Source organism: Sabethes cyaneus, chromosome 2 (assembly GCF_943734655.1).
Source record: "Sabethes cyaneus chromosome 2, idSabCyanKW18_F2, whole genome shotgun sequence".
NCBI classification, from domain to species: domain Eukaryota; kingdom Metazoa; phylum Arthropoda; class Insecta; order Diptera; family Culicidae; genus Sabethes; species Sabethes cyaneus.
In genome coordinates, this window is record NC_071354.1 from 28,878,759 (window position 1) to 28,901,846 (window position 23,088).

At 41.6% G+C, this 23,088-nt stretch overlaps 1 protein-coding gene across 1 annotated transcript in view; it reads right to left on the bottom strand.

Moving 5' to 3' along the window:
- Positions 1-616: 616 nt before the first annotated feature.
- Positions 617-23,088, bottom strand: part of LOC128735220 (uncharacterized) — a 32,425-nt gene continuing 9,953 nt past the window's right edge. The window contains exons 2-3 of the mRNA XM_053829713.1: positions 1,824-2,020; positions 617-1,759 (exon numbers count right to left, since the gene is read on the bottom strand). Of these exons, the coding sequence (XP_053685688.1) occupies positions 617-1,759; positions 1,824-2,020 (1,340 nt within the window). The remainder of the gene's footprint in view (positions 1,760-1,823; positions 2,021-23,088) is intronic.

Consider the following 23,088-nt stretch of genomic DNA (forward strand, 5'->3'; position numbering starts at 1 on the left):
AGCAAAAATTGTGTCATTGAAGTCCGAGCCGGTAACATTTACACCTCCTTTACCAAGAATATAATAAAATAATTAAAACCGTTGGATTCATATTTTATTGTACCAATATGTTTAACACTTGAAACAGCATTAGTTATTAGGTGTTCGATTGATTCAACATTGCCAGTCTGGCTCAACTTTAATCAACACTTCACTTCGTTTGAGTCGAATGATCGTTTCAAACATACGTTCTATGGCAAACCGAACATGCTTGTTTTATTTTCCTATTATTGAACGGGTGTATCACTACTACCATGGAATGAGGTTACGTTTACAGTAAATCAAAAGGTACATCATTTTTTCGTGTACTAAAGCAGTGCACGGAAATCAATATCTACCTTGATTTCAATTGCCTCAACTTTGAACTGAACCATCCATCAATAAGGTAAATTGAATTAGGCAGGCACGTTAGATTTGATGTATGAGACACAGTTTCAATGAAATTGATCGTTAAGTTTTCATTGCTTTACTATGGAAGGATGAAAAAGAAATCTTTATTACAAATTTAGCAACTACATTTGCCATGCGAGATTGTTCGCAAATTGCTTAAATACATTTTATTCTTCTAGAGCTCTAGCTAGCGTCCCTTTTCGAAAAGGACCCTCGCTTGTCGCAGCGAAACATCCTTCGTTTCCGGTAGCAGCACCTGTAGCACAATACTACCCACCAGGATCGGTACACCGGCCGCCAAAAGGATACTCCCAAAAATGGGTTCATTTATTGAGAATTTTGGCGAAAAAGCGATCGATAAAACGACGACATGTACCAGTTGTTCGACGGATTGCACCAAGGCTACCGATAGTACCTTCTTCTTCGGTGGGAAGGCTTCCGAACAGTAGACGTCCCCAGTGGAGGAACAACCGCTGGCCGATACCAGCTGATATACCAGGAACAGAGGAACGACCGTTGCCGACGACAGTTCGCTACGGTTGGTTTGGTAGAATATTCCGGCCACCAGAAGGAGAACTCCGCTCACAAAACTGGGCACAGTAAAGAGAAGTTTTCTCGGCAGTCGATCCACAGTTTGAATTCCGGCGAATGCCACCACTAGTCGAATCAAAATCATTAAAACCGGTGCAAGGTTATAATCCTGAATGTTCCACCAAGCGTTGATTTCGTCAATGGCGTACAACTGCAGTAGGTTAATAATGAGATTGAAGGATAACGCTTTTATGATGGCACAGATTATCAGTAAACTTAGCGGTCGTAGATTTCCCTCCTTATGTAGAGACGCATGATGCTCCGGGTCGTCCAAAACCACGATTTTGGCTTCAACAAGCTCAGCAAAAACAACCGGCGAATCAATCGGTTCTTGACGTAGCTTTGCAATGGTGTCCGCTGCTGCCATTTCTCCTTCTCGATTCAGCAAAAATAGCGGTGACTCTCGGGTTAGAAACGTCGCACAAACACCACTAGACACGGCAGCCAGGATGGCTATGATGCCGTATATCTGCGTTGGTTCCATTGAGTCATCATACAGAATCAGCGAGTTGATTGTGGCATGTAAAAGATAACCAACCATTAAGGAACCATTGACAAAGCCTACGATCGTAGATCGCAGTTCGTCGGATGCGATTTCACCGGCGTGAATCACGGTGCTGAGGTAAGCAGAACCAAACGCCATGCCACCAAGGATTCGTGCTATAAAAATTGACCACAGGTCAAAGAAGCGAGCGGCCAGCAGGACTCCAGCTCCAATGTACGCGTAATAGTAGAAACGCTGCAAAATTATTTAACATTTAACATTCATAATAGGTTTGTAATCGTGAAAAACAAAAGCTTACCGCAATGTGCTGCTTGTAGTAGGTGGCTAAGAGATAAGCAGTGATTGCTGCCCCCGCAATAGCCCCCAGATGAAAGACGAGAATCGTAAGCAGTATCGTGTATTCTTCATGATCAAATGTCCACGAATGTTGATGCAACTCCGGGTTGAATAGACCAACGGCTAGAAATATTCCTGATGGGATCAGGGTTAGCAAACCTACCGAAAGAAACGAACAATCATTTATTTGATTACCAAAAACAGTGATTGCATTAAGTACCTGACGATATACCATAGATTTGTCGTATATTTTTCATTAACATTTCACAAAACTTTTACCCTCTTGAAGCAGCCGACTAGAACTAGTGAAAGAGTTGCTTCCGCCTCGGTTGTAAACAATATATAAAGATACCTCAGTACTGCAGGTACTGCAGAGTTCTCAGTCTGCTTTGGGCTTCTCTTATCATCGCAACTACAGAAACTGATAATGATAAAAGATGGATAGCAATTGCATGGCTAATGGGCATTCGATGTCGGCGGAACCCCGCTCAAGTACAGAAGTTCTTGGACGACAATACCGACCAACATTGCTCGAAAGGTTGAATCATCGTCGTCTCAGGCTGGTCGAGCAGAGTAAAAACCCAGCTCCAGTGCCGCTAGCACTGGCTGTTTATTTGGTGACAGTTCTCTGCCTCACACGTCACACCAGCATCTACAAGACCAGTAATTTAATGGTGCATCATAATTCGTAAACATCCTCTGTTTGATTATACAGTAATAATTTTCAACTTAATTTCAGCAGCTTCATAAAACAGTGATTTCAACTGAAATTGATATTCAAGCGTAAATTATTCTGGATGGTATATGAATTATTTAGATAACAGAAGTGATTAAAGAGGAAACGAAAAACATGTATAGGGTTTAGTGCTAATTTCCGTCGTAGTAAAGAAAGCCTCTTCAATTTTCATCATTTCTTAGAGGGTTTACACGAATCATCCAAAATTTTTTTTACTGATTTGATTCAAACACACTTACCTTCCAATACGTACAGTTTAATTGCACTAAAAAGCGATTCTCATAAGCATTCTATTGAAATTACGCAACTGACTTCATTTCTTGAATTCGTCGTACCGTTTTAAAAGCCGTCCATCAAAATTTCCCATCGTCCGAACCAAAAATCACAACAATGTTTACGAAATCAGCGCGCTAGTATTTGTGTTAGACTCCACGACAAATGATTTTTTTTGCAAAAATTTCGTCTATTTATCAAGTTTTCCTGACAATGTGTTGCGTGAGGTGGCTGGTAAATGGCTTGGTAATGCGTACCATCGGTGCCTTGTGCACTGGGCATAAAATAGACCCCACAGTGGTTCACAGCCTCTTACCTAGCAACTCCTACCCCAACCTCCTCGTGGTACCAGCCAGGATACGAGCAACCTCGGGTGGAGATCGGGTAACCAAAACCGGTGGAAACCAAGGTCGTATGCTGACAGGGGAGGAGGGCTCCTTCGAGCTACGTTGGCCCTCCGGCGATACTGTGGGGTTGGTTGCGGGCTTTGCAAGCCTGAACCACTAAAAAAACCAAAGCAATGGACTCCGTAAGTAATAATAATAACTCTAATCGGAACAATCGGCAAAGACCCAGGCGACGAAAACGGACTAACGATTGGAAATTAGGAACATGGAACTGTCGGTCTCTAAATTTCCTCGGAAGTACCCACGTGCTTTCTAAAGAAGTGAAGAGCCGCAAGTTCGACATCGTAGCGCTGCAGGAGGTATGCTGGAAAGGAACGATGGTACGTACGTATAGAGATGGTCATACCATCTACCAGAGCTGCGGCAATACACACGAGCTGGGCACAGCTTTTATAGTGATGGGCGAGATGCAGAAGCGGGTGATCGGGTGGTGGCCGATCAACCCCCGAATGTGCAGATTAAGAATCAAGGGCCGATTCTTCAATATAAGCATAATTAACGTGCACAGCCCTCACCTCGGAAGTACCGATGATGATAAAGACGAATTCTACGCGCAGACGGAGCGTGAATACGACCGCTTCCCAAGACATCATGTCAAAATTATCATCGTGGACTGTAATGCTCAGGTTGGTCAGGAGGAGGAATTCAAACCGGTGATTGGACGGTGCAGCGCTCACCCGCAAACGGACGAAAACGGCCTAAGACTTGTCGACTTCGCCGCCTCCAAGAACATGGCCATACGTAGTACGTTCTTCCAGCATAACCTCTACCATCGGTACACCTGGAGATCACCCAACCAGACAGAATCACAAATCGACCACGTTCTGATAGATGGTCGGCACTTTTCAGACATTATCGACGTCAGAACCTATCCGGGCGCTAACATTGATTCGGATCACTACCTAGTGATGGTAAGGATACGTCAAAAACTATCTGTTGTGAACAACATACGATACCGCTGTCCGCCATGGTATAATCAAGCGCGACTGAAGCAACCAGAGGTCGCCGAAAACTACGCGTTATCTCTCAAAACCGCGCTGCCGGAAGAGGGAGAGCTGGATGAAGCCCCTCTTGAAGACTGTTGGAATGCCGTGAAAACAGTCATTAACAGCGTAGCGGAGAACGTCCTAGGCAGTGTGGCACCGAATCGACGTAACGAATGGTTTGACGAGGAATGCCAGCAGATATTGGAAGAGAAGAACGCAGCGCGGGTACAAATGCTGCGTAGAGCCACCCGTCAGAATGTGGAGCGATACAAACAGAAGCGGAGGCAGCAAATCCGACTCTTCAAGGAAAAGAAGCGCCACCAAGAGGAGAAGGAGTGCGAAGAACTCGAACAGCTGTACCGCTTTCACGACACACGGAAGTTCTATCAGAAACTCAACGGATCTCGCAAAGGCTTCGTGTCGCGGGCCGAAATGTGCAGAGATAAAGATGGAGGTATCTTGACTGATGACCGTGCGGTGATCGAAAGGTGGAAGCAGCACTACGATGAACACCTGAATGGCGTGCAGGCGGAAGACCATGATAGCGGAGGAAGTGACCACATTGGTGCAGCAAGCGACGAAGATGTGCCACCCCCATCGATAAGGGAAGTTAAAGAAGCCATCCAGCGGCTGAAGAACAACAAAGCAGTGGGAAAGGATGGCATTGGAGCGGAACTTATTAAAATGGGCCCGGACAAGTTGGCCGGCTGTCTGCATCAATTGATTGTCAAGATTTGGGATACGGAACGACTACCGGAGGAGTGGAAGGACGGGGTTATCTGCCCTATCTACAAGAAAGGTGATAATCTGGATTGTGAGAACTACCGAGCCATCACTATCCTGAATGCCGCCTACAAAGTGCTGTCCCAAGTCCTCTTTCATCGACTATCGCCAATAGCCAATAGATTTGTGGGAAGTTACCAGGCCGGCTTCATGGAGGGTCGGTCTACAACAGACCAAATCTTCACCCTGCGGCAGATCCTCCAGAAGTGCCGCGAATTCCGAGTCCCCACGCACCACCTGTTCATCGATTTCAAAGCCGCATATGATAGCGTAAACCGACAAGAGCTATGGAAAATTTTGGACAAAAACGGCTTTCCGGGTAAGCTTACTAGACTTATCATGGCTACGATGGATGGGATCCAGTGCTGTGTGAGAATCTCGGGTGGATTGTCGGATCCATTCGAATCTCGTAGACAAGGAGATGGTCTTTCCTGCCTGCTATTCAACATTGCGCTTGAAGGTGTTATAAGGCGAGCGGCGATCGAAATGCGGGGCACGATTTTCAAGAAATCCAGTCAATTTATCTGCTTTGCTGACGACGTGGATGCTGTCGGCAGAACATTTGAGGCGGTGGAAGATCAGTACACCAGACTGAAACGCGAAGCAGAGAAGATTGGATTGCAGATAAATACGTCTAAAATGAAGTATATGCTGGCGGGCGGGACCGAGCGCGACAGGGCTCGCTGGGCAGCACCGTGGTAATCGACGGCGATGAGTTCGAGGTAGTCGACGAGTTCGTATACCTTGGCTCGCTGGCAACAGAGGACAACAATACCAGCCGTGAGATTAAAAGACGTATTATCAGCGGAAGTCGGGCCTACTACGGACTCCACAAACACTTGCGGTCGAACAATCTGAGCCCCCGTACAAAGTGCACACTGTACAAAACGCTAATTAGACCGATTGTCCTCTACGGGCACGAAACGTGGACATTGCTAGAAGAGGACCTACGAGCACTCGGAGTTTTCGAACGGCGAGTGCTAAGAACCATCTTTGGCGGAGTGCAAGAGAACGGTGTATGGAGGCGAAGAATGAACCACGAGCTCGCGCGTCTCTACGGCGAACCAAGTATTCAGAAAGTGGTTAAAGCTGGACGGATACGCTGGGCAGGACATGTTGCTAGAATGCCGGACAACTATCCTGCAAAAATGGTTTTCGCATCAAATCCGGTAGGAACAAGACGAAGAGGGGCACAGCGAGCGAGGTGGCAAGACCAGGTGGAGCGAGATCTGGCGAGCACTGGGTGCCCGCGGAACTGGAGATCAGTTGCCATGGACCGAAACAGATGGAGAAATTATACTGCGCAGGCCTTGTCATAAGACGTTAGGCCAATTAAGTAAGTAAGTAAGTGTTGCGTGAGGTATTTTCATTTTATGAATGACGGAAATTGAAACGATTAGTCGACATTTTTTCTTCGTCGCACGTAAAGATAAGAAATTTGGCTGGTAGGAATTCTTTAATAAAAATATGCACTTAAGGCTAAGCCAGCACTAGAGAGAGAGTGTTTCTTCCATGGACACAAAAACAACTGTCATTCCTTTCATCTCACTTCAAGACAAAACTTGTTTGTAAACAATGTTTTTAGTTTCACCACCAGGAGCAATTATGCACAAATTATTGGCCGAGCTCACTCTGGAACATGCCACGTAAAGTTGACCATAGGAAAAACATGGTGTTCTCAGATCAACTTCACACTGTTTGAATGATTGCCCCTGTGACTCAAATAGAGTCGACCAGCAACGCTTGGCACTAATGGTCGAATAATTTTTATACGGGTCACTTTGATTCGGCGCATAATTACACTTGACTAATCTACAGCTGCGAGCATTGCCGTTTAGTGTTTCGTATTTTGATTTTTTCTGTTGTACGGATAAATTGTTACAGTCATGTGGGCGTTACTCCCCCCTTCCTGTCAGCAACCTCTTGTCATCAGCTCCCTCTTTTGTCCCACCGTCACTTAAGGAATAACCATCCAAACATTTCGGAGCATTCCCCTGTTACCCCCTCTTTTGTCAACCCCTTCAGTTCTGATTCCCTTATATCAAGGAACATGTATGAAAGGTTGATAAAGAGCGGTCAAGGCGTTTCGGAGTTATCGTCTCCCCCCTATTAGTCTCATCCCCCTTTGTCAACCCCCGGTGCTGATTCCCTAGTGTCAAAGAACATGTGTGCCAAGTTATGGCCTCCACCCCATTAGAGACCCTCCCCCCCTATCAGGAAACCTCTCTCCCTCGTTTTTGTTTACCCCCCAGTGCTGATTCTCTTATGCCAAGGAACAATTGAGCCAAGTTTGATGAATAACCGCCCAGGCATTTCGGAGTTATGCCCCCTCCCCCCTGTTACGAACCCCCTCTGTGTCGACCCCCAATGCTGATTCTATTATATCAAGGAACATGTGTGCCAAGTTTGGTGGAGATCGGTCAAGGTGTTCTGGAGTTATGGTGAAACATACAAACATACTCACGCTCACTTTTATATATGTAGATTTTCAAAATGTTATCTTTCTCGATTGCACCAACGTTGTTTGATGCTTGCGCTGCACAGTGGCTCAAAAGGGCGAAAAGTGGAACTTTTTTCCTAGCGTCTTTTGCTTTCTTTTTATCATTTACGGTCTTCAGCACTTTCGTTTGTATAAATATCCCCCTAATCTAAAACTGTCAAAAGTTAGTTATTGCTTACTATAATGAAAATAAAAAAAATAACTTTTTTGTGTTAGGGAATATACATATAGCTTCTTCGGCAAAGTTGTATATAATGTAAAAATAAGCAACTTTGCTAAAGAAACAAAATTTCTCTCTTTATCGAGTGCAGCACTATAGGACATATTCTTTGAAATTTCTTTAAAAATTAGTTTTTCATTCTTAGCTTTTGTTAGTTGCTTTTTACAAGAACACATTGTCCTACGAAATTATCGAAGCTCTCAAAATACACGTTTTTGCAGAAGATTGCAAATCTCTAGGACCTTTCCTTACAATGTTAGCGCTTTTGGCTGGTGACGTTAAGGAAAAATAAAGCTTAACCTTCCGTTACTCGCGCTGTTGTATCTTGTACAACACTTGTAGATTTTTGGATGCCATTTTGTTTCGAAGTAACAGATCGAGGTCAAACCAAAATGTATTCTTCAATAAACTTATTATGAACAAAATGACATAATTATTTTATACATTAATGCTTTAAACTGTTCAGCAAAGTAGATGAGCATGAACCGAAATCGTAGAAACGATGCAAGCGGCGTGTGAGGGGTACCGCACTTGGTCCGTACTGGATTTTTCTCTTATTTCTTCAAAAGGGAAATGGTTTCTGTATACATCAAAGTTATTCCGCAGTTGATGGTCATTCCGCAGGTGTGCAAAAGTTCATAATTTCGTGACTTCACAGCGCTATTGTATGGGCTAGTTTTCTGAATGTGTTCTATCTAAGAAATCTGTTTATTTGTATGATCCTGTTTTCAGAAAATATTTTAGTGGACCAAAAATGCTAGGCTGATGAACGGAAGTATCCAATTCTCACACTATGTATCATCACTGTGCAAAAAACTTTCTAAACGTCCTGCCTAAGTAAATCAAAATACCACATCAGCCCTACTTTCTAACCACAGATGCCCTACTTTCTGCTAACTTCAGAAATGGTATCATGTGATGAGATGATTTATATGAAAAATATTTGAGAAAACATGATAACTACTAGAAAAAAATTAATCAATAGAATGCTACATCATTTAAGAACGATAAAAGGATCTTTCCGAATGCAGCAACTTGTATATGGCCGCAATTGTAAGATGTACAATTTACAGCAGGTTTTGGCGCCACCTGGTTACAAACATATAAAATTTTATCCCCCAAACGATAGGTCTTAATCTACTGATTAACTTTGCTGAAGACAGTAACTTTCTATATAACCAGGATTCCGAGATATTCCGAGATAAAAAGTGTTGTACAAAATACAACGCACGAGTATCCGTGTTACAAAAGTTGGCGCGAGTAACGGAAGGTTAAATAAGCGGTAACTTTTTAAGGAAAGGTCCTAGAGATTTGAAACCATCTGCAAAAACATGTGTTTTGAGTTATTCAATATTCGCCTAGAACCATATATTCTTGTAAAATGCAACCAACATACGCTAAGTACGAAAAATTTATTTTTAAAGAGCTTCCAAAGAAAATGCTCTATAGCTCTGCACTCGATAGAGATAGAAATGCTATTACTTTATCAAAGTTGTTTGCCTTTGTATTTTCTATAACTTTGCCGAAGAAACCATGTGTCTATCTACTAACACAAAAAATGGACGTGTATCGAGCCTTTAGCGAACGCGAAACACATAAAACGTATGCTTGCCGTACGCTCATTTGGGTGGTTCGGGACAAGCGGCACCCATACAAGTTATTAGTACTTGACTTGACCATAGCCCGTGAAGCTATGGAAACTTAAAGCTTGAATATGCGATACTATAACTTAGCAAGTAAAGGTCCAAGAGATTTGTGGTCTTCTGCAAAAACGTGCATTTTGAGTGCTTCGATAATTGCCTAGAACATTGTATTCTTGTAAAAGGCAACTAAGAAAAGCTAAGTATGAAAAACCAATTTTAAAAGAAGTTTTGAAGAATATGTCGTATAGTTCACCACTCGAGAAAGACAGAAATTTTATTTCTTCAGCAAAGTTTTTATATTATTTACAACTTTTCCAAAGAAGCTATGTCTATATTTCTTAACACAAAAAAGTTATTTTTTATTTTCATTATAGTAAGCGATGATTTACTTTTGACAGTTTTAGATTAAGGGGGATATTCATACGAATAAAAGTGCTGAAAACCATAAACGATAAAATGGAAACAAAACACACTAGGAAAGAAGTTCCACTTTTCGCCCTTTTGGACTACTGTGCGCTGCTTCGGCCTTAAGTAGATCTCAGCTCACTTTTATTAATCGCGCATGATAGATAACAAACTAAAATATTAGAGAATAACTTGTTTTACATTGTGTGTCATAAAAAACGAAGATATTTATTATAATTTGTATTGAGATAGAACGGGAATAGGCAATTACGATGAAACAGCAACAGTTTCTGTCTTCTATTACCGTAGGCGAATTGTGTTCAAATAAGCAAAAGCAGGCCAATATGCCCCACTAGCGGTGGTGCAATTTGCCCATTTGCAAATGTGGCTATAAACATAGGTAAGGTAAGGTAGTATAATATGCCCCCCTTAAGAATAAATGGATATATCTCAAACAGGCTTCCTAAGAATAACGTTACAATTACGAATATATGGGTCATTCCACGGGAAATTTACAGTCAAAATTTTTTTTCTCTTCGGGACATTTTTTTTACGTTCTTTGTGCAAAAAAAATCGACACGTATTTTTGTATTTCGATGTTACTGTTGGAATTCGCAAGATATGATTTTTTAAAGTATTGTAATCCGAGAAAATCACTATTTTTTAAATACTGATTGTAAACATAGTTTGTAATATCAAAAAATGACTTTCTACCAGATGTGTTCACTATTCCACAAGCTTTCAAAATTGGTATACCATACCTCCTCTCGATTGTTTTTCAATAGTTAAATAGTGCATTTTTATAAACAATTGCAATTTTTTCAAAGTTGGAACTTTTTTTTCTTGATTTTTTTTACTTTAAAATATTTGTTAATCTTTCTCGAAGAAGCATGCAAAATTTGGAAATGGAGAAATGAAAACTCTAGATGCTATGATTTTTTATATCGAAGCGCGCACGTTAATGCAAACGAGTTGACGTACGCGTGTGCTTCAACGACACGTTACACTTAATAGCATCAAAGGCGGCCTCGTTATGAAGCTGCCCGTGGGTTAGAACATCGATTGAGCATCACCGCTCGCTTCACATTAACACACGCGCTGAGACATAAAAACTCATAACTTCCAGAGTTTTCATTTCTCCATTTCCAAATTTTGCATGCTTCTTCGAGAAAGATTAACAAATATTTTAAAGTAAAAAAAATCAAGAAAAAAAAGTTCCAACTTTGAAAAAATTTCAATTGTTTATAAAAATGCATTATTTAACTATTGAAAAACAATCGAGAGGAGGTATGGTATACCAATTTTGAAAGCTTGTGGAATAGTGAACACATCTGGTAGAAAGTCATTTTTTGATATTACAAACTATGTTTACAATCAGTATTTAAAAAATAGTGATTTTTTCGGATTACAATACTTTAAAAAATCATATCTTGCGAATTCCAACAGTAACATCGAAATACAAAAATACGTGTCGATTTTTTTTGCACAAAGAACGTAAAAAAAATGTCCCGATGAGAAAAAAAATTTTGACTGTAAATTTCCCGTGGAATGACCCATATGTTACTTTTTGAGCTGAAAATCAATTGCAACTGTTTACTTCCTTTAATGCTGTGGAATAAAAATGCTAGGAATTATTTAAAAACAGCGTCTAAAATTTGGGTTTCTCATTTGTGCGGGCAATATGCCCCAGCGCAGTATAATACGCTCCACGTTGTGTTTCGACTATTTGTGAGATGGATATGCCTACACTATTTTGTGGAAAGTTAAACTTTTTTAGATATCCTCAAACCATTATGTTTTCAGTTCGCATAAAATAAACCTAGTTTCGGTCTCCTGCGATAACTTTTCTTTTTTGCATGGGGCACATTATACTGCAGCTGAAGCATATTGCCCCGCATAGTTAAGTAACTTGGAATTTGGACGTGGTAGATGAATTATTCCTTGCACTTTCATTCTACATTACTAACTTAGGCTAATAGTGGTAACAGACTGTCACTTATATCTATTTATCAGTAATTATAGCCAAATTTGCAATAGGGCATATTGCACCATCGCAAGTGGGGCATATTGGCCGCATTCGACATGTTGGGATAAATCTATACCTATAAAGAAGGATTTCTGTCTGTCTGTCTGTCTGTCCGTATGTTCCTTATAGAATCCAAAACTACTTAACCAATCGGCGTGAAAATTTGCATGTAGAGGTTCTTGGGGCTAGGAAAGGTTTTAGTGATGGTAAGAGATCCCTCCCCCCACTAAGTGGGGGGCTCCCAAATGAAACACAAATTTCCTCATAACTCGAGAACTAATCAAGCAAATGAAACAAAATTTGGCATGTGAAAGTTTTCGAGGGCAAGAATATTTTCTATGGTGAATTGGGACCCCTCCCCACTGTAGGAGGGGGGCTCCCATACAAATGAAATACAAATTGCCTCATAACTCGAGAACTAATCAAGCAAATGGAACAAAATTTGGCATGTGAAAGTTTTCGAAGGCAAGAAAATTTTCTATGGTGAATTAGGACCCCTCCCAACTTTAAGAGGGGGGCTCCTATACAAACGGAATACAAATTTCGTCATAATTCGAGAACTAATCAACCAAATGGAACCCAATTTGGCACGTGGGTATTTTTCGAGACAAAATTTTTTTCTATGATGAATTAGGACCCCTCCCCACTTTTGGAGGGGGGGGGGGGCTCCTATACAAATGGAAAACAAATTTCCTCATAACTCGAGAAATAATCAAGCAAATGGTACTAAATTTGACATGCAAGTGGTTTTGGAGGCAAGATTTTTTTCTATGGTGAATTGAGACCCCTCTCCCCTTTAGAAAGCGAGTTATGACCCATCTCCCCTTTAAGAGGGTGGGCTTCCATACAAATGAAATGCAAATTTCCACTTATCCCGAGAACGATCAAGCAAATGGAACCAAATTTGGCATGTGGGAGTTTTTGGAGTCTTAAATTTATTTTATGATAGTTAGAGACCTCTCACCCCTGTGGTAGGGGGATATGGACTTTCATACAAATGGAACAGAAATTTTTGCGAAACTCAAAAAGTAATCGAACTCGAGAAATTCGAGACTCTTCCATAAAACATTAGTCAATTACAAGACCACAAAAACTATCTATAGTAACACTAGATCATTCAGGACGAGACGGCCGCGAGTGTTGCCGGTGACCCGCCGTCGGTAGCGCCGCCCACTTTTGGGGAAGAAACTCCCCGCTGAAATCACTACTGTCTAGGTTTATTTGTTTCCTAGGTCTACCTGGGTTTCCTGGAACGAGCGACAGCGAATAAGGAGAGGATCGCGAAATGGTACTTTCCACAAAAATGGTACATTCCGCTTAAGGTTTTTCGCTAAATGATATTCAGCGAAATGTTGTACAATCATGGCGAATATTAATATCCGCTTTCTGGCTATGCACTGAGGGGACAGGGGAGTTGTTTTCTACTTTACTGTGAGGAAAAATTGCAAATTTTTATAGTAAACTACCCATTCCTGGTAACTAATAAGCATTAACATAAGCAGCAAATCAGCGTATCTGGCATTTTATAATGCACGCTTTTGTATATTTCTTTTTGACTGCGTAGGTGTTGTAAATTGGCATCCAAAATTGTATTCAAATTGTTCGTGTCGGTAATTGGCTGTAAATTAGCATTGTCAGCACTATAAGAAGGTTATTAGTAAAGTAGCTGTATATTTTGCCAAAATAGCATTTAAGTAGCATTTAAGGCGACTTAAATGCTTATTGGCCTACATTTGAATAGCATTGGTGATGCTTATTGGTTACCTGGGAAGCTTTCATAGTTACGTAACTGCCAAAATGAATCATCTAAGGTTGAACTCCTCAGAAACTTGCAAAACTCGAGATTGTGACAAAGATCATCCGAGATTCATGATTTATGTACAACACAGATTAATTTGTGGCAATACGGAGTTTGTCGGGTCAGCTAGTATTAAATAATTACATAAACTAAGCGTTTTTCACCTGATTTTCGCCTGAGATAATGTTTTAGAACTTCACTGCTGTGTGTCGACAATCGAATCGTTACAGCCTTATATTTACAGATTTTAACCACAAGAGAGCTTAGCTATTAGAAGCTATTAGAAGACAAATTTATTTTGCTTTTGGTTTGACAGCTAGTGACAACTGTCAAACTTGCATAGTAGGCTGGTTTCATCGAGTTTTAAGGTTTCTCGTTAGTTTTCCATTTTAATTTATGCTAGTTTGCGAATAAACGAACTAGGGCGTATTGCCCACCTGGGGCACCTTATACACATGTCCCCAAAACAGATCTAAGTTGAAGTCCATTCCCATTATTATACCAATTGAATTGGTATTGTAGAGTAACCGTGCTGATTCCTTATAGAATCCAAAACTGCTGAACCGATCGGCGCGAAAATTTGCATGATCTTATGATGGTTAGAGACCCCTCCCCCTACTAAGAAGAGGGGGTCTCATACAAATGAAATTCAAATTTCTGCATAACTCGAGAACCAATCAAGCAAATGGAACCAAATTTGGCATGTGAAGGTTTTTGGAGGCAAGAATTTTTTCTCTGATGAATTAGGACTCCTCCCCTTTCTAGGAGGGAGGCTCCCATTCAAATGAAATACAAATTTCTTCATAACTCTAGAACTAACCAAGCAAATGGAACCAAATTTGGTACGTGTGGCGTACCCTTATCCCTGTGGTAGGGGGATAAATACTCTCACACAAATAAAACAGAATATTTTGCGTAACTTAAAAACTAATCGAACTCGACAAATTTTAGACTCTTCCATAAAACATAAAGTCAATAACAACACCACCAAAAACTATCAATAGTAACAATAGATGATTCAGGGCGAGACGGCCGCAGGCTGGGAGTGTTGCCGGCAACTCGCCGTCGGAAGCGCCGACCACTGCGGTGGCAGCCCCCTGCAGAGATCATCTCTATCTAGGTTTATTTATTTTCCTTGGTCTTCTGGCCTCTATTTCTTTCCTTCAGTTGGGTCCGAATGAGCGACAGCGAGTAAGGAGAGAATAACCCCTGCGAAATGGTATTTTCCACGAAAACATTTTCCGTGAAATGGTACATCCCGCGTAAGGTTTTTCGCGAAATGGTATTCCGCGAAACTCTACATTCCGCGTTATGGTCTACCGAGAAGTGGTGTTCCGCAAAATGGTATTCGGCGAAATGTTATATAACGGCGAATATTTAAATGCTATCTGCTTTATTTTGTCTAGCCAAGCAATGGGAGGAGTTGTTTTCTACTTTACTGTGAGGAAAATGTGTAGAGTAGGGCGGGGCATAAGTGCGAAGTTTGAAGTTGTCATCAATTTTCGCGAAATATAAAGAAGAACAACAACAAAATATATTTTATAGTGATGCAGCTACTCAATGTCTTTACATTCAACTATAAATCATCTGGAATAATAGTGTTATTGAAAATAAATTCTTCATTCTTCTGAACCAGTGCCGATTCGCACTTTTACCCCACTAGCGGGGTAAAAGTTCGATTACCGCGGGGCAAAAGTGCGAAGCTCGAATCCATGAAATTAGCACAGCAGTAGCTAAAAAAACCATATTATCGTCAATCTGCGGTATGTTTCGGTAAGGAATATTCTCAATTTACACCTTTCCTATTTTCCGCTGGTGTATTGCAGCCTCCGACAGATCGAAACTTTCCCAAACGTTTGTTTTATGTTTCATCAGCGGAAAAACATTGTTTTCCTTCGACCAACATCTGTAGAGCACAGTTTTCTGCAGATCTTCCATTTCTAGTATCTGTAATATAGTGCCAAAAGCTGTATATAAGCTATACATTTTTGCCCCGTCCGTGAATCGCACCTTTACTCCACTAGGCGCTTGACGGGGTTTGATTAAATTATGGAAAAGCGAAATATAGTTTGTAAACTCTTTTCACCGTATTTTCAAAACAGATATGCGAGTGATGTAAAACAGTGCTACAAATTTTCAACAAGTAATATCCTCCTGTTGATATCGTATTACTCGTATAACAAAAAATTACATCAAAACCGCCCTAAAATAACATTTGCACATAACTCAGCAACTATGCATCGTAAGCAATCAAAGTTTACGTTAGATTCAAGCAGTCAAAGTAGTCACCCATTAATGCCAATGTAGTCAATTTACTCGAATCTGCACCGATAAATCATTAAATCGCATCCTTACTCTATAACAAAGGTAAAAATGTAGTTTCAACCACATTTATGGTTGTTTTACGCGCAAACAGAAATTTCATTTCGTTTCAAACTGATATGTATGATTGAAATGAAAATATTTACATCGAAAACTCAATTTGCCAATACTTTACTTTTAATTCAAAACTGTTATTTTCTTGATTCAAATAGTATTTCGTTTCGAAACAAAAATATTTTTAGGTTGTTATAAAAATTTCATTTGAAACAAACGAATTTTTTCGCTCCGTGATAGAAACGAAACCTTTCCCCGAACAACCCCGTTGAGAATCGCGGCTATAACGCTGACGGACGAACAGCGTTGCGCGCAGTAGCTTACAAGTCGTAAGGACTTGCATAGTGTCGTCGTCCCGTCAGTAAAATGAGTTAGATTCTCGATCCATGAATCGAACTTTTACCCCGTCAATAAATCGAACTTTTGCCCCGCTAGGCGCTTGACGGGGTTTGATTAAATTATGAAAAAGTAACATATATTTTGTAAATTCTTCTCACCGCAATTTCAAGAGAGATATCTGAGTGATGTAAAACGCTGCTACGATTTGTGAATAAGTAATATCCTCCTGTTGATATCGTATTTGCCGTACAACGAAATATTACATCAAAACCGTTCTAAAATAACTTTTACCCATAACTCAGCAACTATGATTCGTAAACAACAAATGTTTATGATGGATTTAAGCTGTCAAAGTACTCACCCATCCATGCCAATGTAGTCAATTTACTCGGAATCCGCACTAATAAATCATTGAATCGCACTTTTACCCGCATCGTACTTTTACCCCTCCTTACTCTATATTAAACCACCCATGAACTCCTCAGAAACTTGCAAAACCCGAAATTGTGACATAGATCATCCGAGATTTACGATTTATGTACAACACAGTTTAATTTGTGGCAATACGAAGTTTGTCGGGTCAGCTAGTTTTATATAATAATACGATATTTTGAAAACAACGGAAATAGTTTTTTTTTCTACAAAATAGAGTGTGGGCTGTCACTGGTAGAAATACTAAAATTACCGCATTGGGCATATTATACCAGGTGGGGCATTTTACCCCGTGCAAACGAAAAACACAATACATTTGGGTACTTTTATTAATTCCACATATCCACATATTTATAACAATTGCAAGTGGTGTTCAGCTCAAATACCAACATATACTCGAAGTTGTAATGTTAATTTGGGGAAGCATAATATTCTTAGGAGGGGGGGTACATTATACACATTTCCCCTATCAATTAAGTTTTTTGTACAGCAGTAACGCAGGTAGTCCGGTCCCTAACGAGGATGTGGTGGGGTTTGTCACACTTTCAACCCCCACCCACCCAGATAAATCTATTCCGTTGATGTGGTTAGTTTCTAGGAGGAGTTTCTAGGAAGGATAGCGGCAACAATTACGATGATATCCCCAATCTCGATTAGTTTACACTTCTCGTGTCTTAAGCTTTCAAGCTCAACATTTAATCGGTTTTATAAACTATACGCTACAAATTTGTTTGCCTGTTGGTTTCGCTTTCGTTAGGCAGCACGCGGATCGATTTCGTGATGATACGATGAGATTTGCCGCTGTTTGCCTGCAGTTAATAATTTCTCTTGCTGAACATCGGCTGATACTCCGCTAATTTTCGCGCGAACTATTCAGAAGTTTATATCGATTTTCATGTCCACTAGATTTCGACAAACCGTTAATGAGTAACGTGTCATTTCTTTTACTACAGTTGCTTTGTCTTTTACAACCAATTACGAAGCACGGAATTCCATGTAGGTACCTACCATTTTGCTGTGTTTAAATTTTAAATGTTAAAATTTCTACTACAAAAAACCAGGTTACGATGAAAATAAATATTACTTGCATATTTTCAGCGCTCTAATTAGTCCATTTCATGGTTAATTATTTTGTTTGGCGTCCGTGCCTATCCATGATCGTTGCCTTGTTGCGAATCGCGTCAATAAACGACTGTCGCGGATTGTAATTGTGAACAAAACTCAATATTTAGTGGAATGTGTGACCCAAGCAGCAATGAATGAAATGTCTCGAGAATGCCATGTGCATAGTGCTTTGAGTTGGAAAATCTGCTTATTTCTAGCAGGTTAGTTGCCCTAATTTTTAATTTTTTATGTTTCCTAAGACTATGGAAGTATGTTGATAAGCGGAAAAAGAGAAAGGAAGGAAGATGGCAGTGGATAGTGCCGCATTGACTGCATAAATGTAGTCTAACGGCCTAATCGATAAAGCAAAACAGAATGTGATCGGGCAGGAGGCAATTTGCATGAACTTTGTGCTTCTTGCTGCGGAAATAGAGAAATTCCAACGCGGTATATTTCATGCCAGCGTTTGCATCGCCGTGATAAGCTACTAATCAATAAGCGCTAATTTAATAAGCGCTAGACACACAATCCGTTCAACAGCATCAGTCTACCGTCGGCATCAATATGATCGATGTAATTATACAGTAATCAAAAATATTCAACATTTACTCGTCAACACGAAAAAGGCTGCTTCTAAAAGAAAACAGCCTTAAGTAAACGATGGCCTAGTAATGTTAAGCAATTGCGTAAGTTCGACATTCGAGACAATGAATGTCTGCAGATTTAATTCAACGCAGCGAAGCATGAGAAGAAAAAGTTGAAGCCTGACTAAAGTTGAAACTAAATGCCATAATTCATTTGTTGGTTTTTCCGAAACCAAAACCCGCAAAATTGAATTTTAAACATTTAGGTATCGAAGCTAGTTGAAGGTATTGTGTCGTCTGAGAGTCGTCCATAGGGGATTGTCACTGCAGCAGTTGAACAATTTTTGGAGAGAGAAGTTTTCGTATTTACGAAAGTCGATCAATTTTAGAAGATCAAGGAAAGAGTGCATCGGTGACAGGAGACTTCCAAATCATTCCAAGAGCCGGGTCTTGTTCACATATCACACTTCACAGAGAAGACACAATAACCGGCATTCATACGCACAACCAGGAAGGTGTTTAAAACCACGAAGAAGTGTTGGCATTTATCGACTCTCAAACCAAGTCGCGAAGCCGTACGCATCTATACCTACCTACCTACTGAACATTATGGAAATTTTGCCTTACTCAGGACGGGACGGTCTATTATGTGCCGCAACACAACGCAAATGGGTGCCTCTCGAAACGAGCCGGTTGTTGGTTGTTTGCTGGTAAATCGATACTCGAAAATAACATTTTGCTAAATTGATTCAATGAATAGACGGTTCGTTCGTTCGTTCGTTCGTTTGTTGCACGTTCACAGTCGTGTGATTGTGATAGCATATGTTGTCTTCCAAGGAGCAGCGGTTCTGTTGATTCAAGTTTACTATTCATAAGCGCAAGGAAATTGGTATAAAATATGCCAATTGATCAGTATGTTTCCATGCACAAAACGCTGGGACCAGTTTTAGTTTTGTTTACCCTCACTAATGATTCGTTTCTTCGAAGAGCCAATGATTTTTGAATAAACATTAGATGTGATTATTAATTATGTATGCGCAACGACGCCTCGAGAGGGGTAAGTTGTTACATATCATCATCATATCGGATTGAAGCGGTAACTGTTTTGAAGCTTGAAAATCGCAGTCCCCCATTCGTCCTCAATGATCGGGCCCCGGCCGGCCGTTCGTCGTCGGTTGAAAGAGTCTCATTCAGAAAAAAATATATGTTGTTTTCGGTGCTGCTACCAAACCACACCAGGCCAGCCAGTCAGTCAGTCAGTGTCGTTGATCGTCGTCCGACCATCGAACATATCTAATGTCTCGATAGCGAGAGAATCAATTTCATTCTGGCGACGACGACGACGACAACGACGCTTGGCACGTCAACCTTTGCTTACAAATAAGCGTGGAAAATCGGGTTTGTGAATATTTATGGCGACGACCGACGGTTGCAGCAGAAACTGTACAAATACGATGTTTGTTGTTTGTTATCGCTCTGGAGAGTACCTTGAGAATAAAATAATCGCCTATGTGGTGACAAAACAGGATGTTTATTTATAGTTCACATCGCGTTTGGTTGTGAAACTTTACCATGAAATTTTGAATCTTTTTTGAATTTTCAAAGTTTTTTTCATTACAGAATGTCAGAAGGGCACTGGGCTCAAAGAACCACGTTTTTCGTGGCAAGACCCAATTGCATTGTTTAATATAGAATGCCGGCGGACCCAGTATGAGGAGCACTAACAACTCGTACCCATAATAATTTCAGTACCTATGACTAAAGATTGAATCGAATCCAAAATGATTTTTTTGAGATATGTGAATATTTGGGAAAATAATCAATTCAATTCAATAGTCATGTTAAGTTCGAAAAACGAATTTAGTATAATCCCAAACAATCGGCAAGAACTTTGATTACGAGCATTTCTCTCCAAAGTACTCGGTCCTGGCCTACTCGTCGCCAATTCGTTGCGCGTCTCGACACACGCAAGTCGACTTCAACCTGGTCGAGCCATCTAGCACCTTAGGTCCCTCTATTCCTGGTGCCGGTGTGGTTCTTGAACAGAACGGATTTCACTACACAGTCGCCCGGCATCCTTGCGACGTGACCGGCCCACCGTAGTCTCCCAACTTTCGCCAGGTGTACTCTCCAAGCAGTGCCTGTAGCTCGTGATTCATATGTCTCCGCCACTCTTCGCTTTCCGTTTGTACTCCGCCAAAAATAGTAAAATAGTCCACAACACCTTTCGTTCAAAAACGGCTAGTACGTGTATGTCCTCCGTAAGTAAAGTTACTGTCTCAAGTCCGTATTGGACTACCGGTCTTATTAGCATTTTGCACATCTTCAGCATTGCGCGGCGGTGTATGCTCCTAGATCGAAACGTCTTGCAGAGGGAAAGTAGGCTCGATTTCCAGTTTGAATGCGTCGATGGAACTCCTCACTCGTATTATTGTCGGCGGTGACCAGGGAACCCAAATATATGAGCTCATCAACCACTTTCAGTTCATCGCCGTCAATAGTCACTGTCCGTGGGAGGCAAACATTACTTTCTCGGCAGCCTCTTCCTACCATATATTTGGTTTTCGACGCATTAATTTGTAACCCTATCCTCCTAGCCTCCGTTTTTAGTCTGGCGTAGATTGCCTCCGCCGTCCCACGGTTTCTAGTAATGATGTTGAGGTCGTCTGCAAAGGCTAAGAGTTGGCTACTCTTGCTGAAGATCGTTCCTCTCGTTTCGATGCCCGCTCGCCGGATCACACCTTCAATAGTGATATTGAATAACATACAGGACAGTCCATCCGCTTACAGTAAATCTCTGCACGATTCGAAAGGACTTGAGAGTGTCCACGAAACGCCTACGTAGCACATCACTCGTTCCAGAGTAGCTTTGATCAGCTACGCCAGTTTGTCCAAGAAACCGTACTCGTGCATTATCTACCATAGCTGTTCGCGTTCAACGGTATCGTATGCTGCTCTGAAATTCACGATGATATGATGCGTGGGCACGTTGTACTCTCGATATTTCTGAAGGATTAGTCGAAGAGTAAAAATTTGATCCGTAGAAGCACGAGACCCCATAAAGCCCGCCTGACACTGCCCTACGAACTCTTTTGCTATTAGGGATAGACGACGCAACAAAATCTGGGAGAGCACCTTGTAGGCGGCGTTGACCAGCGTAATGCCGCGGTAGTTACAGCAGGCTAGCCGGTCGCCCTTTTTGTAGATGGGACAAACTACGCCTTCCATCCACTCTTCCGGTAGTTTCTCTTCTTCCCAAATCCTCGAAATCAGCCAGTGATGTGCCGTTGCTAGCGGTTCTTGGTCATTTTTGTAGAGTTCTGCCGGGAGTCGGTCCTTTCCGGCGGCTCTATTATTCTTCAGCAGATCGATTTCTCGCCGTATCTCTTCGAGATTGGGAATCGGTACGCTGTTGTCGTTTGTAGGTACTCCGAGGTTAACTTCCATTGCGTCTCCTACTGCTATGTCGCCGTTGAGGTGCTCATCGAAGAACTGCTTCCACTTGGCGACCACCTCGCGCTCGTTTGTGATAAGATTCCCTCCCTCGTCCCTACACATGTCAGGATTTGGTGTGTGGGCCTTGCGAGTTTGGTTCACTTTCTCGTAAAACTTGCGGGTGTCATTAGCCCGGAATAGTTGTTCTAGCTCCTCACGATCTCTGTCCTCCTTCTGGGGCTTTTACCTCATCAGGATCGTGTTCAACTCATTCCTCGCTCGTCGATACTTGGACAAATTCTCTCTCGTGGATATGCTCAGATAGTTTTCTCAAGCTCTTTTTTCCTCTCTATCGCTTCTTGGCAGTCCCCGTCAAACCAATCATTTCGTGCACTCGAGGTTTCCACACCTAGCACCCGGGTTGCGGCCTCGTTTACGACCGAGCGTAACCTACTCCATCCGTTTTCGAGGTTGAAAGCATGTAGCTCCACAGAGGAAGACAGAGCTTCATCCAGTACGCGCGCGTAGTTGTCTGCAGTTCACGGGTTGTCTAGTTGGCAAATATTTAGCCGAGGAGGGCGACTTTGTCGCGAGGTATAAACCGTCGATAGTTTTGAGCGCACATGTACTGCTACTAGTTAGTGGTGCGACTCAATATCCGCACTCCGTAGGGAGCGTACGTTGGTGATGTTCGAGAAAAACCGGCCCTCGATGAGAATATGGTCCATTTGGTTCGAGGTTCGTTGGTCAGGTGATCTCCAGGTGGCCTTGTGGATATCTTTGTGGGGAAAGAAGGTGCTTTTGATCACCAAGCCTCGGGAAGCCGCAAAGTTGAAGCATCGCTGGCCGTTATGTCGTACGTTGCGTCCAGTTACGCATAGCCTTCCTTCTCGTCGTTGGGTCTACCTTCCTGTGGACAATGCACATTTATGATGGTGTAGTTGAATAAACGGCCTTTTATCCTCAATACGCACAGCCTCTCGTTCATCGTTTTCCAGTTCATTACGCGATCCTGCATTTTGCCTGATCCTCCACTACGAAGCCCGCTCCTAGTTCAATGGGGTCTGTTTTACGCATTATCGAACCATTTACCAACCACGTTATTAGGAGAACGAAAACTCTACGCTATCATTAGCGACTTCAGGCCAGCCCATTAGAGCTCAAGGGAATGAAATCTGTT